The sequence below is a fragment of the Nuphar pumila genome, chromosome 2 (genome assembly GCF_984573655.1).
Source record: "Nuphar pumila chromosome 2, dmNupPumi1.hap1.1, whole genome shotgun sequence".
NCBI classification, from domain to species: Eukaryota; Viridiplantae; Streptophyta; class Magnoliopsida; order Nymphaeales; family Nymphaeaceae; genus Nuphar; species Nuphar pumila.
In genome coordinates, this window is record NC_143250.1 from 31472322 (window position 1) to 31489951 (window position 17630).

Here is a 17630-nt window from a genome sequence, read left to right on the forward strand (position 1 = left end):
TGGGTCCACATAGCTAGATCCAACCTAAACCAGTTCCAGTTTAACTTAGAACCAGAATTCCTTGCCATAAGATCTAACGAACAGGGTGGTGCGTTCAGTCAGAGACTGTTTTTTCCCAAATCAGAAAATATCCAAAACCACCGTGAAGAGTTAAGATGAGAATGGGGTAGGGCCTTAGGGATGTCAATGAATCGGATTTTTCCGACCAAATTTGATTTCATTTAGTTGCATTTGGTTAACCAAAATGATATCAGATTATAATCAGTTGCGGATATGGTTTTTGATTATTTGCTACTGAATCTGACAAATATCTGAATTTAACAAATATCAGAATCCATTTACATGTAGAAAGGTGGATCTGTTTCGAGCTTTTCACCATCCAAATTCCAATTAGTTTTAGCTGACATGATCAGTCGGATATGGTATTGGCCACATCCCGTCTGAATCCAAACCATTTACATCCCTATAATGGGCTTTGTGAATGGACTGGACTCTCGGATCCAGTTTGCCCCACCTGCATTTATTACATGGGCCCACCATACGTGGACAAGTACAGCCAGAAGACTCTCGTGATTGTCGTGACTGCGTGGGTTAGGCGGACTGTCGTGGCATGACATGGCATATCAACCTCATGACACGTCAGACAAAGCTGGATATACAACCCCTGCATTTTGGTTTTCCTGCAACTTGCATCATCATAGTGTTTTCTTTCTTTCAGCTTGGAAAGAGTTTAGGAGCGTAGAGCTATCGGAATTCAAGAAAAAATAGATTTGAGAGGAGTTGTGGACTCCCTTTTTTATTTAAAAGCATAAACAACTTCTTCGAGGATTCAGACTGGTAACTACTGATTCCTCACTATGTTTGGAAACCAGTACCATGGTATTTGGGCTGGGCTACGGCCTATAAATTAGGCCGTAGCAAGGCCTATATGTATATATATACTCTATAATATTATATATATAATGTATATATAACATAAAAATTTAAGATTTATTGAGGTAAAATTTTATTGTTTATTGAAGTAAAATAGGTGAATATAAGATTTATTGAAGTAAATGAGATAGAAATTTTGAAACATCAAAAATTTAAGAACCCACCAGAATACTTGTGATTGAAGGGGTTGCAAATACCTCCATTTTAAGAGAAGTTCAAATGGGTATTTTGAAAGAATTGGAGTCTGCAGATTCTTAGCCTAAAATGTCGACTGGCTTCAACTCCTTTCAAACGGCAGCTAAATCCCTGAGATGAGTGCCACATCAGATGATCGTCTCGGATTACACTACAAATACTACTGTAATATGCTCCAAAACAAAGCCAAGGAAATGAAGATTGGTGCACCAAGAATGGTTGCAACATTCTACAATTTAACCTATATACTTACAAGCATTGTTCTATGTTCAAAAAAAAAAAACTACAAGCATTGTTTGCTATTTAATGATTATTTTTGTTGTTGCACACATTACATAGTTTTCTGCCGCTAACAAGATTTGATCAAACACTATTTTTTGATAGAGAAAGCTCGGGTTAGGCAGACCCCTACCAGAGGTTTGATGTTCTTGTTCTTTTGACAAGTAGGGCACACTCTTAGACATTGGTTGATTCTTCCCTTCATACTGAAATAGAATGTCCCCTTGACACCTTGGTAGGTCTTCTTAAACCTTTCATCACCTTCAATGACTGAGTTATGGTAGTAACGTAGCAAATCATCAATCATATCGGCTCTCATAAGCAAAACTACATGCCCTTTATAGAGAATGAGGCCCTCCTGGATGCGGTTTTGGAAAAATTTGGTCAAATCTCTCTCTAACTCAGTCTATAGCTTATTGATCTCATCATCTTAACTTTGAATAGCCTATATATATATATATATATATATATATATATATATATATATATAGAGAGAGAGAGAGAGAGAGAGAGAGAGAGAGAGAGAGAGAGAGAGATGAGTAGGTTTCAAACCATGGTTCACATTCTCGAACTCGGTATCGGATCGGCCAAACCTGACTCCGTGACTATTTCTGTTTAGTTTTATCAAAAAATCATAACAAACATATATTCATAAATACAAGAATGTTTTTTAAAGAGTATATTCATTTGAAATTTGAATTTCTTACATATATATTTAAAAATATATATGTGTATATATTAAATAAAAATCTTTAAAAATATTTTAATATCTTATACTATTTTAGATATTTTTTCTTAAATATAAACAAAACATTTGAATTATGGGGGGAGAGAGAGAGGACAAAAAAATGACAATAATACGAAGAAAAAAACAAATGCTTCAAAAGGTGCCCCCGATTCACCCTTTTTAATAAAAAAATAAAAATAAAATTTAAAAAACTAAAAAGAGCAATAAAAAAGCCCATTGCAGGCAGGAGAGAAAAGGGCGAAATGGCAACTCGCCATATATGAACATATGGTTGTCTGTGACACTATTTCAAGTCAGAAACAGTGAAAAGAAAATGCCAAAAATTCACATATCGCTTTAGAGAGAGAGAGAGAGAGAGAGAGAGAGAGAGAGAGAGAGAGAGAGAGATTAAAGGGTTCTTCAACTTTGGCTGGATAATGGGGGCAAACTCTCCAACGAGAGCGAATGCTCAATAACCTTCGAAATAAGTCCACTCAGCCTATATCCTCATATACAAAAAAAAAGAACTTGACCAGATTGAGGTTTCCTTTCTGGTCCAGTCATCGTAGAGAGAGAGAGAGAGAGAGACTCAGCAGATTCAATGCAAAAATTTGGGCGGGATTGGTCAAGAACGAGTTACATTAGTTTTTTTGACCCGGTGACTGTCCGATCCGAGATGACAAGTCAACTTGGCGAGTTTTCCAATTTTGTTCCAAACCATTTATGTCCCACGCCATTCTATGTCCCTTTCAAAAACTCATTTGCATGTGTTTTTTGCTTAATCCAAACTTATGGTGTGTTTTATCATTACTTATTCACTAAGAACTATGCTTTAGATTAAATTAATTTAACAAAATTAAGTTTTTTTATAAGCAAGCTGGGTTAGGCAGACCTCCACTAGTTTCACAACCTATCATTGGGTTTTGAACTTGCAACTTCCCAACACATGGTTACCTGCAGCAAAAACTCCATTGATAATTTAATCAAGTTTTTCGATGTAATATGAACAGTTTATCTTTTTGTTGATCTAAAAACACATCTAAACATGAAAAATGCTTATACTAATACATGTTTTTTACTAAATAAAGCATAGAGTTCGCGTCTACAAGTTTATATTAAGTAAAAAATATATGCAAATATGTTTTTTAAATGAGTCTATGATGGTTAGGAAGTTAAATGGTCTGGAATTTGCACATCTCTCTCTCTCTCTCTCTCTCTATATATATATATATATATATATATATATATTTTGTACATACAATGTATTAGAAAATACAATTTATTTTCATTTTTTGCGATTCTTTTGTGGAACTAACCTTACAAATGCCATCTATATAGTTTGTTAGAAAATAAGCCCTAGGTCATGTAGTTGCAACCATAATTGCCAAAGACGGATACTGGCATGCAAGGCCCTTAAAAGTTTCGGGTAAGTTTTCATTGAAACATGCATCTAAAATTTATGGTACTGGTCTCCAATAGACATTGATACAAGGTTTTGATATGTGGTTTCTTTGATGATGGTACAAGTTTCTAATAAAATTGATGAGTTCATGAAAATTAAATCTCATCATTTGTGTTATAAGAGGAATGACATCACATATGTTAAGATAAAAAAATGCTAAGAATTAAAGCAAAACTGCCAACTTAAAAAAATTAAAATATTACATCATTTCACCATGTATGTTATAGCATTGGGCCAATGGCTCAAACTACGTGTAAAAGCAAAATATTTTAAGACAATAGACAAACAATCTCAAGCTAATATTGTGGCTGCCACTTGCAAAATTTAGCTAAAAGTAGATGCAACTGTGAGCATGATATCTTGTGTGTCTTCTAGAACCTTAACTATGAAATTAATATAAAAAGTACAAAAATCAGGTTTGAATTAAATAAATAGAAATAACTTCTCATGACAACTACAATGAAAGTGTGATAGGCCGACTGATGGTTTCAATAGAAATAAGACAGATCTACATATAAAAGAACAGTTTATGAGAGGATGTAGATGTCCTATTACTCACCTTATTTGAGAGGGATACAATGACTGCCACCATCAGATGAAACCGGGTTTGGTACTGGTTTCACTTGTACCAGAGACGGGTTTGTTATATTTTAAAAGATGAGTTTCTTGGCATTTCTAAAACTGGTTTCAGTGTTTTTTAAACTAGTTTCATATCGATATCAATACCAGGTATTGGTATGCCTAAAATGAGATACTTAGGGCAAAATAGAATTTCTATGCAACTATACTTGCAACATGTATACATTTTCTTTGGACTTAAAAAATCAACAACCCAAAATGTGCCAAAATTTTAAAAATAAAAAATCCGTATTTTTATGTCAAAAACATATGATCCAAAATATGTTTCCTAGCAAACAAGACATGTTGAACACATCTATAAGGCCAGATTGAGTGAATACAACTTGCATCAATGATTTTCCAATTAAAATTTACAAAACATAGTCAACAAGAAACATTTTCTCATCTACCTTCATCAAATACTAGATTTTGAATTCAACTATATATCATAGTACCTTAGATCCAACTTTCAAATCCAAGGGGTAATATGAGGGATCCAAATGCTGGACTCATTCATTTTTCTAACCATGTGAATCCGCCCTAAATTGAAAATCTGAGACTCATTATTCAATAGACTCATGAATTTCTACCCCCAATTAGAAGGGGGTTGGGGCAGAAATATGTGCATTTTAAACAAATGTTAATTAGAATTTGTTTTTTCAACAGAATTGTTTTTTAAAATGATTCACATAACCGGCCTGAATAAAATTGATTCCAATAGTTTAAATTAGCTGTTTTTTTAACTTTCGATTTCCTAAAAGAAATTCAAAAATAAAAACATTAATTTAAAAAAAAAGATTATCTTAAACAAGAAAATACAAAAATAATGTAAATGATGGCTTATAGAGCCCAATCATATTCCAAGATTAGCATTTAATACTAAACAATGTAGTAGCAAATAAATATCATAACTCTTCTAAACGTAAAAGTAAAACAGTTTCAAGATGCCAGCGGATATTCCAAAACTCTACTCAAAGCAATCATTCATTCCACCCCCCCCCCCTACCTCACCTCTCACCTTATGCCAAGCGGATGACGTCATCACAGGGCAAGCGACGCACTCGATTTCTGTTTTTGATGTCAGACAGCTATCATCACCCGCATACACGCCGTTAGTGCTCCGTGTAATAATAGAAACCGTTCCAAAGCTGAAAAGAGCGACTCCGTTAATCTTTTTTTTTTTTTAGATATAATAAAAAACGTCATCATCCATTGCACATCACCCAGTTTTAACCTAGATTTAGAAAGTGAATCTCATTTAAACTTTTTGACACATGATCAACCTCATAAAAAATGAGTTATTACAAAGCTCAAAAATAAGATTTAGATCTACGAGAGATGTTTAAAGTGAATCTCTTGAACAGTATTTTCATTTTTCAAAAATATAACCAAAGGTAACCTTAGCTCCATTAATCCATATATACTGTTGAGAGAGAGAGAGAGTGCTAATTTTACAGGCAGTATAGGCCTGAATCACCCCATATGTATCATATCTGCACAGAAAATCGAGATACACATGACCTGAACCTACTCATTAAAAGAAAATAAAGATGAACAAAGTTAATTCTTTAGAGGTTGAGCTATTGAAATCAATTAAGCTCCGAATCAATATGGCCCAATTCAGCTGAATAGTTTGGAGAACGATTCATGGATCGAGCCGATTCTTACGACATTATGAGCGACAAAGAAATGCACAACAATTTTAAAGAAAAGAAAAGAAAAGGCCTTTATATGAAAGCAAAGGACACGTCTGTCAAGCGACATCATTGTCCACAATCACTTTTTTTCTTTTCCAAAGCTTCGCCTTCGTCCTCCTTATCATTGTGAGAGATATTCAAGAATGAAGACCACCAGAGAAGGCGAGGGGGACTGGTCAAGAAGGAAGGGATTCAGGGGTGTGAACTCTCTCATTCATTTCACTCTTTAAAGCTCCCACCATTCGTTCATTTCTTGGAACCCGTCGGTTCTATCGAAGGCCGATATTGTGGTGCCTTGCTTCTGCCCTTCTGCAGAGTCCAATTCGTGATTCTCTTCTCTCGTTATTCGTTGGTGGTAGTGATGTTGTGGGGTCTGTCCTTTGCCTTCGTCGAGGCCAGGTGTCTTGGAGGAGGCATTGACTCTTCTTCTTCTTCTTCTTCTTCTTCTTCGATGGTGACACCACCAAAGCGTCACTCGACCTCTCCTGTTCCTATCGTCACCATAAACTATTTCTCTTACTACAACGAATCGTTTTTCCTCGTAGGAGCCAGCAACAACGCGTGATCCTTTGATCTCTCTCTCCCTCTCTCTATGGCGTCTCTGTTGCGTCCGACGATTGCTGCATGCGTTTATTCGACCAAGGGGAGCTTGCCTCTCCGGTAAGGATTGGATGATGACCAACAACCGTTTTTTGTTTGTTTTGATTATGTGGGTATGCGTGGATATGTATGTATTGGTTTTGATATTACGAGCTCAGGATCAATCCTTGGTGGGGTTGTAGTAACAAAACGATGGCAACGGCCACGACTGATTTCTCGAGTCAAGGAAGACGACGGGTGGTCTTCGGGCCGCTTGCTGCCGCCTCTACTCTCAACGAGCCTAGCCAGACAGAAAATTCTTACACCAAGGTTTCTCTCTCTGGAATTCTCCATAGAAATGCGGTGGTTGGTGCTTTCGTTTTTACTTTCTCCTCCATCCCCTATTCCCCCTTATATCTCAGAGGAGTATTGTTTTTGTTTTACTTGGAAATTTTAGGTTCTTAAGATGGCAAGGCAGAAGTTCACTCAGGAGATCTCCTTCGCGAACAAGGACAGTGATATTTCACTTGCTAAGGTATCGTGTCCTCTCTTTTTGTGGATCTGAATCCAAGTAAAAAATTTGATATTATCGTCGACGTGTACCGGATTCTGTGGCTCTCTTTCTTTCCTTATGCTTCTTATCTTGGTCAAGTTTTCCAGTGTTAATAGTCCACTTCCCCTCTCGATTTCATGTTCCTGTGGGCATGGCAGAGGTTTCTTCTTATGGTGGCCCCGTGCATGGTTACATAATGGTCATCCTCTTTGTTATTTTAAAGTTATTTAAGCTAAATATTGCTGCATTTTTATAAATGTGCCTGAAGCTCAGCTTTATTCTTGATGAGATGTATTTTGGCCTTGAGAGGATATGTATGATTATACTGGGCCATTTTGCTTTGTGCAAATGTATTTGATTGGAGAAAATGTTATTACAAGTTTTTGATTTTTAGTTTCCGGTGGCTAAGATGATGAGATTTCCCCTTTTGTCTAGCATGGGGCCTTGATCTGTATGTGTTGTATTTTGCATTATGACAGATTAAGCTATCTATTTGCTGTTTCACTTCTGTCTAAATTGATGTTGTATCTTGAGTCTTGCTCTCTGAGTATTTTCCTGCAAGGGAACTTGCTTCTTGGCCCTGTTAAGCCAAATTTATCAAGTTTTTCAAGCCAATGAGCCAGGTCCATCCTGGCTCATATGTCGATGTGTTGGTTTTCTGATTTGGTTCTGTTTCACTCCCCGTTTGGCCATCGGGGTGAAGTGACAATGTTACTAGAGTTTTTGTTATGGGCTGATCAAGTTATGTGTTTATCTGTATCTCCTTTGGTTGGACATTCAGCTTAGATACCTGTTGTGAATGTTTCTTTTGCTGGTTGTAGTGTTAGATCTAAAGGTACTTTTAACTGGTTTATAGTTTCCATGATTTAGTGTTTTTAAGCTATTGGAAGTCAGAATGATATTCGCTGATATTTTCTATGTAATTATCATGAAACATATATAATTATTGCACAACTTGTCATGCAGTCATTTGTTTCACTTGGCTAAGCACAGTCTTGAAAGCTGAAATTTAATGCATAACCAATCCATTTTATATATAGAGCCTTAATAAAACATTATTTACATGGTGATCATGCTTGTCACTTGTTGAGAATGCTGGCAAGTTTCACACTTTTACCATGGTTTGATGATCCTTTTCTGTTTGATAAGGTGACATTGATTCTGTCCATGGGATTGCCACTCAATGCATCTTATGATTAGACTTGTGGTAGTGCGTTAAATCCTTGCTAAAACAACGTGGAAAAAACAGCAAGAAAAAAAGACAGGGAAAGCTAATATTAAGCATTAAGAATGGTCAAAGCCCACTAGCCTATGATACCTGTGCAAGCGGGTGTTGCGATTCTGCAAGATAACCTACATTTGAGTAAATTTTTTCTTGTTTTCCTGCTTATAATGCTGCATTACCTTTGATGGTCAGCTATTGTGTAGCCATCCTTTGGGTAATCTTGTCCTGCATCTCATAAATTTCTGTTGAAATGTCAGCATGTGCTAAAAAACAGTAAAAGATATATATGTATTTAGGACTATAATGGAATTTGTGTATATTAATGGGATGGTATATTTTTCCACTATGGGAGAGCATAAACGAAATCTGTGCAGAGGCTGTTTCTTTCTTTTGTTCTTTTTGAGAATGAATCTTGATGTATGGTTTATGTCTTTCAAATTAATTAGAAAATTATGATAAAATTGGAAAAAGTGTCCTTATGAAATATAGTTGGTAATAAACTTGGAGTAAATTCTTATAAAGGACTTTTGGAGAACTTTCCCTGTTGGATCCACATAATATCTCCCTCTAGAAAATATCAGGCAAAGATTGCCAGGGATCTTGGGCAAGTACCAGTGTCCTTCACAATGAAGATTTGAAAAAAAACAAGGAAATTGATTGGCAATCTCAGCCTGTTTTCTGGCCATCTATCCACCATGGCAGGCTATGTCACATGGATATGCCCATTTCTATGGTTTTCAATATGACCAGTATATTTGGGGACGAGATATGGGGGCCAAATTGGAGTATTCATGTGACATAGATAGCAGGACATTTGGTTATCAAACACAACTTTATTTGAATTTATGAGAAAGGTTGTCAAGTTTTGTAGGGTCTCTTGAAAAATGATTACTGAACAATTTACACAAGTCCCACTTGTCAAAGGTTGAAATTTTGTGCTGTACTGGAATCAAGGGCAGCAGTTATAGTAGTAAGAAATAGGTTAACCTATCATCTGCATCTTCACTATTCTTTAGGAGTCATTGTTTCGGAAAAAAAATGTGGTAAACTTCTACCATATGCATGGTTTTCTCATTCATGCCACTGTTGGTGTGGGGGTTTTCTCCCTAGCATGCATGAAAATTTGCTTTATTTTCTTCAAACCTCCATTTTCCTATCTCAGAAGATTCACATGCTTTAATATTCTTCTACATTCCAACCATGTAACTTTTGAAGGGAGGCTATTCTCGTGGTTTTTTTTATTTCAAAATGTAAATTTAAACCGAACCATTTGTTAGTGTTCTGTTATTTGCTTGTTCAATCTTTCATTAGAAAATACTTTATATCTTCCACTGGTGATAAATATATGCATCATTTTCACGACATTTTAATTGCAAAATGACAAATTAACAAAATGAATGTAATATTTTCATTTTATCATTTTTTTTGTTCATCCTGATTTTATTTGAAAAGAATGATAAAATCAGTTAACACTATTGGAGGCCAATTTTTATTAAATTCACGTATCTAACATCAACACAACTTTTGAAAGGTGTCTAGTCCCTTCATATTTTTTTTGTTAAAGATAAATTTAAACTGAGTTAGAACAATATGTGAATATTTAATCCTTCCTATTCTATTTCAAAACTTTTAAATTCTTTTTGTACATTTTTGCTACCCTTCAAATGGATCTGAAACCTATCCAAAACTTTTTTAATTATTGAATTGATTCCAAGAAATGAAGGCAACAATGGACCTGAAATCCTTTTTTCTTTTGATGCATTTTCTACTAACTCTGAAATTTTCTTTGACATGTTTTAGATTTTTTACACCTGTGTTGACCCATCTAGGTTGCCTTTAGGAAATGAATGTGGGTTCTGTTTTGAACTATATCCTGGGAAACACTTCGAAAGTCATTCATGATAATGTCTTCAACTATTTTCTCAGTGAAACATTTTACTATCTAAAAAATTCTGTTTGATTTGTTCAATTCAATTAATTTAATCCTCAAGCAAACCACCTTAAGCTCTGTTAAATTTTCAGAACATTGCTTCAAACACCAAAAAGGTAGAAGCCCCTAAAACTTATCTTTATAGGAAGCAATTTTAGAAAAAAATGCAAGAATATTATTTCATAAATTGTTTGATGATAAGTTGATTTTCTCTTCTGTTTTACTCCTTCCAGCTTTCTAAAGTGCAAACAGCTGAGCTTTTTTTGAAGGAAAATGGAATGATTTGGGTGAAAAACCTAGGTCTCAGAGTCAGAAAGAAGAATCTGTTTTCCCACACAGAGGGACTGAGCCATTTCGGAGAAAAATGTAATGAATTGGATGAAAATCTTAGGTTTCAAAGAGTTGGAAGAATCTCTCTCCTTTCACATTGGGGGATTTAATAGAGTAAAGCACAACCTAAGGGTAGGTCTATATCTATTGCTTGATTCTTTTGATATATTTTTTTGTGGAAACACCTTGCAGATTCTGGCAAAATGGCTAGAGACATAAACTTGTGTCTTTGCTTGCTATATTGACTTCAGTGGTTATATATCTTCTGGATCAGAAATTTTTATCCTTTACTTCTTTCATCTGGGAAACATGATTGCTGAACTATGCAACATGTCTTCTGCAGGCCTTGCTGTTTATTGCAGCTGAAGATGAAGCTTTTGCTTCTTTTAACCGAGATATGGATGATTTTTCATTTTCAAATGAACGGAAAGATTCACCATTCCCTGTTGAAGTGAAATATGGATGGGATAATGTTGAAGATATTCCTATGGCTGGCAAGAACATTTCTGGCTGGCTGGAAGAGCTGGATGTTATTGCAACGGAAGTAGAAGCAGAATTAATCTCGAGAGATATTGGTTGCCATTTGGTGCAGGTTTTAGAAGCTGTGAATGTAGTTCTTTTTGAAACAAGAAGATTCAAAAGGTCTCCTGTTCTGGTGGATTCAAAGTTTTCATATTTGCACACTGCATTAAGATCTGGATTCAGCAGCAGTATGTTTTTCTTTTTCTTTATTTCCTTACTATGTCTACCCACTTATTTGCAGTGTTCCTTTTTCATTTTATGTTTAAATTCTTGCTTGAATAATGAGCTAGGTTTGAGTTTTTCCCTGTGAACAGTCTCTTATTTTATATGCTCACTTGAATGTGTGTGCCATTTACTGAATGATCAGAGATTGTTATTTATTAAGCTTACCTGGAATAGCTATTCATTTGTTGGCAGCTATCATCCTTAGCATAATTTACATTGAAGTTTGTCGAAGACTAGGCATTAACATGGTGGGATCTCGAGTTGGGGAAGATTTTTTGATATGGCCTAACATCTATAGTCTGGAGGTACGTTGCATAAGTTTATTTGTACTTCATACTGAATGCGTTGATAATGGCTATGAAAAACTGTAGAATTTTTTGAAGTTGGAACTCTGAAGCCACTCCAAGCAGGAGTGCTATTCTCTGTTAACAACACCTCCAGCAGTCTCAGTCTAGTAGTTACATGTTCTTGCAAAATGTCTTATCATCTGAAAACCTTTTAGTTTGGGTTACTGTTAAATGGGTTTCTGGAGGCTGTCAACTTTCACGTGGACAACTTTTGACTTTGTTGAATGTTTCTTGTAATATTATAAATTAGAGTTTTTGTGTCGAATTGTCAAGTTCTTAGCTCTTCCATCTTTTTAATTGTTCTTGTAGGTTTGCATATTCTCATCTTCCATTATACTGAAATTGCAAAATTTCTTTCCTTTTTCTCTCTTGCCTTGAAAGACTTGCATGCTGATTTGCTGATGGTTTGTTTTCTCAATCTCCGTTCTCAGGAACTTTTCAAGGCATCATCAGGGCACAACTTGTTTGCTGTTATAAATGGACAGTGTGTTGAAGATCCTAGATCAAAGGCCTACGACTTGGACAGCAAGTCACTTCAAGGGCTTGAAGTTGTGACAAATAGAGACATCATTGGGATTGCATTAGCCAATTTGATTGTAATTCTAATAGATACAAAAACAACAGTCTTCATGAGATAACACTATTAACATAAATTTTCTCAATATCCTTGCTTACGGTATCCTTTTACAGAGGCTTCACTGGAAACGTGCTTCAAGGATGAATCATGGATTGATGTTGACTTCTCCACTCAGGCCTGTTTATAATAGTCCTGACAATTCTAGAAATATTGAAGGTTCTTGGCCACCTTTATTGCGCCCCCAAGAGATGAGGTATAAAATTTTGCCCTTGGAATTTATTTGTGTAATTTCTTGCTTAGTGTACACTGCACACGGTTCCTTTGATATTGGTTGAATTTCAGTTTTCTGATAAAAAGGACTCTGAGGCACATGGATTAATATAGAACTAAACAATAATTTTCCTGAGATATTGATCTCATGGAAGCTTCCTGTATGAATGTCCTTACTAATAATCAGTTTCATGTGCTCCTTATGCTATCCATCATGTGAAATGAACCAACATTTTGCGTGTGTGTCCAAAGTCAACATGACATGAAACCTACATGGGCACCTGGCATGCCATGACACTTCATGGACACAGCCAAACCTGATCCGACATGGTCAGCTACATGTCTCTAACTTCATCCATGTTTTTTAGTGGACACAATCTTTTATTTTGGGTTAATTACAAAAAGCCAGAAAAATTATAGGCTATCACAAAGAACCACCCAACTTATTTTTGTTAGGAAAATAATGTTCAGGACATTTTAGTCATTTTTTTGGGTCAACAATTGTCAATTAAATGTTTTAAGACCAATTGTGTATTTGATGGAAAACACAAGCCACTAAATGTAATAAACGAAGGTTGGTGGCTCTTATGTGAATAGCTGATTAAGTTGGGCAGCTTTTTCATTTACCCTTTTACTTTCTAATTACCTTTTTCTTTAAATTTATCATTGATTATGTAGATGTCAATTTCCAAGTTAGATATATTATTTATTGTTTATTATGGTTTAAAATTTCCATTCAGGAATTTGCAATTTTTAAGAGGATATTCATGCTTTATTGACTTATATTGTGAAATTTGAATTCGCATAGTCACAAACATAAGTATATGTGTATGTATATTCATGTATCATTAGTCACAAGTATCAGATGCTGTGACAATTTTGGGAAGTCAGGGGGAAAGGGAAAAGAGTTGCTTTTTTCCCTACGCGCTAAAGAGCCTTCCAACTTTTGTTTGTGGACGGTTACATAGAACATCTTACTGTTCCAAAGCTGAGCTTTGTGCTGTTGATTAATCAAGTAAAGGATAAGGGAATTCAAGTAGCCATGTCTTGCCGTTTCATGCACATATTTCTATCTAAAAATCAAATGATGACTCAATGAGAGTATCAAAGAGGTGATGCGCTCTATAAGAATGAAAATACCCTTTTATTTTGGGAATCTACTAGTAAGCACCGAGTCCAGTGTGGAAGCATAAGAATGGTCCAGTTGGGGATCAAGATGAGGGATGAAGTTTGTGGCTACAAAAAGAATGATAACAGGTGGGATTAGCATCATGACTGGGAGCCATGGGCAGAGGAGGTTGTAAAACAAATTCTTATAAATAAAAGTGTGCAGAACATTTATGCTTAAGCTTACTTTATCACTAGTACATATCAGTAGAATGTTTATGATTTACTGTTTGAAGATGTTCTCAAATATGAAAAATGATCAGTGTGCCAATATTGAAGTTTAGAGTAATTATTTACATGTTCATCTGCTTATAAACCACATCTGAACACATTTTGTTTCTCTATATGCTATAGGTATTTTTTGATATATACTTTTCTCATGTATGAATTCAATCCATGTGTTTGTGTTGTATGTTTTTTGCATGGATTTGCATGAGAACTTGCAGACAGCTATTCCTGCATACATGGGCTTGCATTCCTGCATCAAACCCATGACAACTTTTTTCTTGGTTTATTAAGAAAGGTACTGTGCTATGTTATCTGTACTTTGTTACCTTAAAAGAAAGTTTTGGACTTTTAGCCAAGATCTTGTTCCTATTTCCTGCATTTGTCTGAAAGTACGATGTAGCTGGCTTATTGCTCAAATGCATGTTCTACATTTGGACCTGATCAGTCATTATATGTGAGAATTCAGTTACTAAATATGATGAAAACCTAAATTCATTGCATTGAGTTCATTCAATACAGTGAGCTTCACAGATCCACTTCCTCGACCATTTTCTCCATTCAATGCCAAACTCCATCCTTATGACAGAATACAATAAAAAGATATTCATTGCAGTTTCCCGTGTGGTTAGCAGGGATAAGGCTGAAATACCATCTCATTCCAGTGGATATGGAATTAGACCTAATAAATGTCTTAGCTTTGCTCTCTCTACATAATCACAATCTTTTCATCCGTGTGAACTTAGTTCTTATAATCTTTGATGTCACTTAGGATTTAGAAATGAGAGATCAACTGTCTTCAGCATTCATATGAATATCTTGCAGGATATTTTAGTTGCTTTACAGGCTCCATAGGCACTCTGCTTTTCATGCATCCTAAGTAGAGAAACTGGCACGTGCTTCTTGCAACGAATCTTTGAGTATCAGAACTTTTTTTATTCTCTATTGACTGCTTTCAACCTGATGTTTTGAACCTCAGATTGGCTATCATGGCATCAGAGAGGCTGTTGATTCTCCAACCTCTTAATTGGGCTTTGAGGAGAGACCATGGTTTGCTTCTCTACCACAGCAGGTAATGTTGTTGCTCTCTCTCTCTCTCAGAGCAGTGGGGAGCAAAAGGAATCAAACAAAGCATCAGTATGTATTTATTGGATCATTTCACTGTTTGTTCAGGAGATATGTAGAAGCAGTCCAAGAGCTTAGCATATGCATGGCATTTGCGCCAGCAGAAGAGGCAGAGGTTTTAGAAACATTTGTGGAGAAGCTGCATCTTCTACGGATCGAATCATCCTGGAAAATATTGGAAAAATCTAGCAAATCAACAGTTCCTTAATGTTCATTTTACATGGTTTTTCCAATCAGTCTTCTACTAATGTAAAGTCATCTTTATGTTGCTCCTTGAATTATGCAACTACAAAAGCTTATCCTTGACATATTAGCATTGGCAAAAACAAGAACCCGTGTGGGTGCCCCTTTCTGCAAGGCGAAGCAGGAGGCTTCCTAGGGGTCAAGGGGGTGCCCAAGGAGTTTTATGCGGCTGGGACGGCTCCCAACTCTTCTACTAATGTAAAGTCATATTTAGTTGCTCCTTGAGTAATGCAACTTCAAAAACTTAACCTTTGACATATTAGCATCGGCAAAAACAAGTGCCCGTGTGGGTGCCCCTTTCTGCAAGGCGAAGCAAGAGGCTTCCTAGGGGTGAAGGGAGTGCCCAAGGAGTTTGTGCTGCTGGGACAGCAACTGTAAGTAAGGCAGGCTAAGACCAGATCGGCCAGGTCTCTGACTCCGGTTTGGATTTTCCATGTTAAAAAAAGAGAGACCGATAAAAAGTATACCGTGATCCTATGAGACCAGCCTTATTTGCATTATCTAGCTTATGAGCCCATACGAATCTTCGAACACTCTGATTATCTTTTCTAACAATTTCAAAAAAGATTGGGTAATGCTCTTTTTTCTCATGTGGTCATCCACTGATGTTTGGGTACCAATCGGTGGGTGTGATGGAGTCGAGTTCTACAATTTGGAGTGTTCACGGTCAGGACATCTCCGAACAATTAAGATCTGTTCAAGCTTTCAAGGGAAGCTGTAACGCACCCCCCCATGGGGGGGTGGGGGGGGGGTGGGGGGTGGGGGGTGGGGAACCACCACCCCTTCCTCTCCCACGAATCAGATCATGGGAGAGGAAGGGGGGGTTCCCCCAATTAATATGAGAAGGGGTAGGGGGTAACCGATCCTCCATGGCTATAAAAGCCATGGGTGGGCCTTCTCCCCTTTCTTTATTCAAACACTAGAGGAGGAAAGAGGGAGCAAGAAGGGAAAAGCAATAGAAGACCCATCGTCGATAGTAAGCCCCCTCTTTCTCTCGTTGTTTTAATATAGAGGTCGTTGGCAACCTCACGGTTGTCACCGAGTTGTAGCAAAACAAGGACAGGGAGAACCCTATCCATGCTTTGCAGTAGAAGAAAGGGAGCAATAAAGGGGTTTTCGCTCTGCTATTGCCACATGCTGGTGACGAAAATAGGGAGGGGAAGACCGCCTGCTGCAAGGAGGCAAAAGGTTCGGTCGCTGCCCTCATCGTTGCAGGAACAACAAAAAAAAATGACGACAGTCGCAGGCGATTGACGATCGCCAGTGGCACTGCTCCATCTGCAGAAATTGCAGTAGTTTGACAACAATGGTGTTGCTGGAACTGTTGTAGAAATAGTGCATGACAGATTTGGTCTATGTTTTTTGCAGACCGAGTTGGCCATACTGCTCGGTTTGGGCATGACCCGAACCGAACCAAGTCAGTGCAAATTGAGCCAAGGTCTGAGTGCTCTGACAGACCGACTCGGTTTTAACAGATTGAGTCGGGTCTGTATATCATGACAGACTGACTCAGTCTGTTAGGACCCGTTCAGGTCTATTTGTCCATAGCATACCGACTCGGTTTGGACAGACCGAGTTGGGATCTATTTTCTTGATAACTCAGTACGAACAAACCGAGCCTGAATGGTATTAAGGGTAGACCAAGTCTAGACCAAGTTGGGCCTCGATGTGGGTTAAATCAAAATTAGATTTTATATATATATATATATATATATATATATATATATATATATATATATATATATATATATATATATATATATGGGTGCGTATGAGTGGGCAAGTGCAGTGGAAAAACCGAGATAGTAAAGACCTCGATTTTTCCAATACGCACCAGATCCAAGTTGGATGCAAAATGGATTGCGGATACCCAAATGGATATAAAAATAAGTGGACTTAGTGGAGTTAGTCCAAAATCCAAGAATGCCCAACACGGACGCTATGCTTATGCCAAACCATCACAAACAAGTTTGAATCAGGCATATCAGATCCAGGGTCCAAATCAAAATTTGGATGTGAATCTTAAAGTGACATAACACCAAGATGACATAGAGGTCATTATGATTGGTTGAAAGAGCAAAAAGACCATTTTACCCTTAGTATGCCTAAATGATAAACACGACATAACTTGGTACCTTGAAGTAGGATTCAGGTGATTATTGAATCTATGGATTCTACTACTTGAGTAGAATCCATTAGTAGGGAATGTGGGGACAAACTCTTAAAGAATGAAGTCATAGTTTGGATATTTTAGTTTAAGGGTATTTTGGTTATTTTAAGATGAGACTGTAAATAATAATACAAAGTATTCATTGATTTCAGTTCAAAACTTTCGTAAGGCTAAAAATATATTTTAGAAAGTGAAATTAAGCGTTCTAGGTAAGTGAACATTTACAAATTC

The 17630-nt window shown here is 36.6% G+C and overlaps 1 protein-coding gene across 4 annotated transcripts; it reads left to right on the plus strand.

The window, feature by feature from the left end:
* The first annotated feature begins 5973 nt into the window (after nt 1-5973).
* Nucleotides 5974-15484, plus strand: LOC149845168 (uncharacterized). 4 transcript variants are annotated; one of them, XM_089995570.1, is made up of 10 exons: nt 5974-6109; nt 6457-6571; nt 6694-6820; nt 6948-7025; nt 10872-11238; nt 11468-11580; nt 12054-12218; nt 12313-12452; nt 14841-14933; nt 15035-15484. In XM_089995570.1, the coding sequence occupies exons 2-10, from the start codon at nt 6504-6506 to the stop codon at nt 15192-15194; spliced, it is 1311 nt and encodes a 436-aa protein (XP_089851696.1). In that variant the 5' UTR covers nt 5974-6109; nt 6457-6503; the 3' UTR covers nt 15195-15484. The 4 variants fall into 4 exon arrangements, with proteins under 4 accessions (XP_089851696.1, XP_089851697.1, XP_089851698.1 ...); XM_089995571.1 differs by lacking the exon at nt 5974-6109 and adding an exon at nt 10432-10660; XM_089995572.1 differs by lacking the exons at nt 5974-6109; nt 6694-6820 and adding an exon at nt 10432-10660 and having other exon boundaries at nt 6548-6571.
* The last annotated feature ends 2146 nt before the right edge of the window (nt 15485-17630 follow it).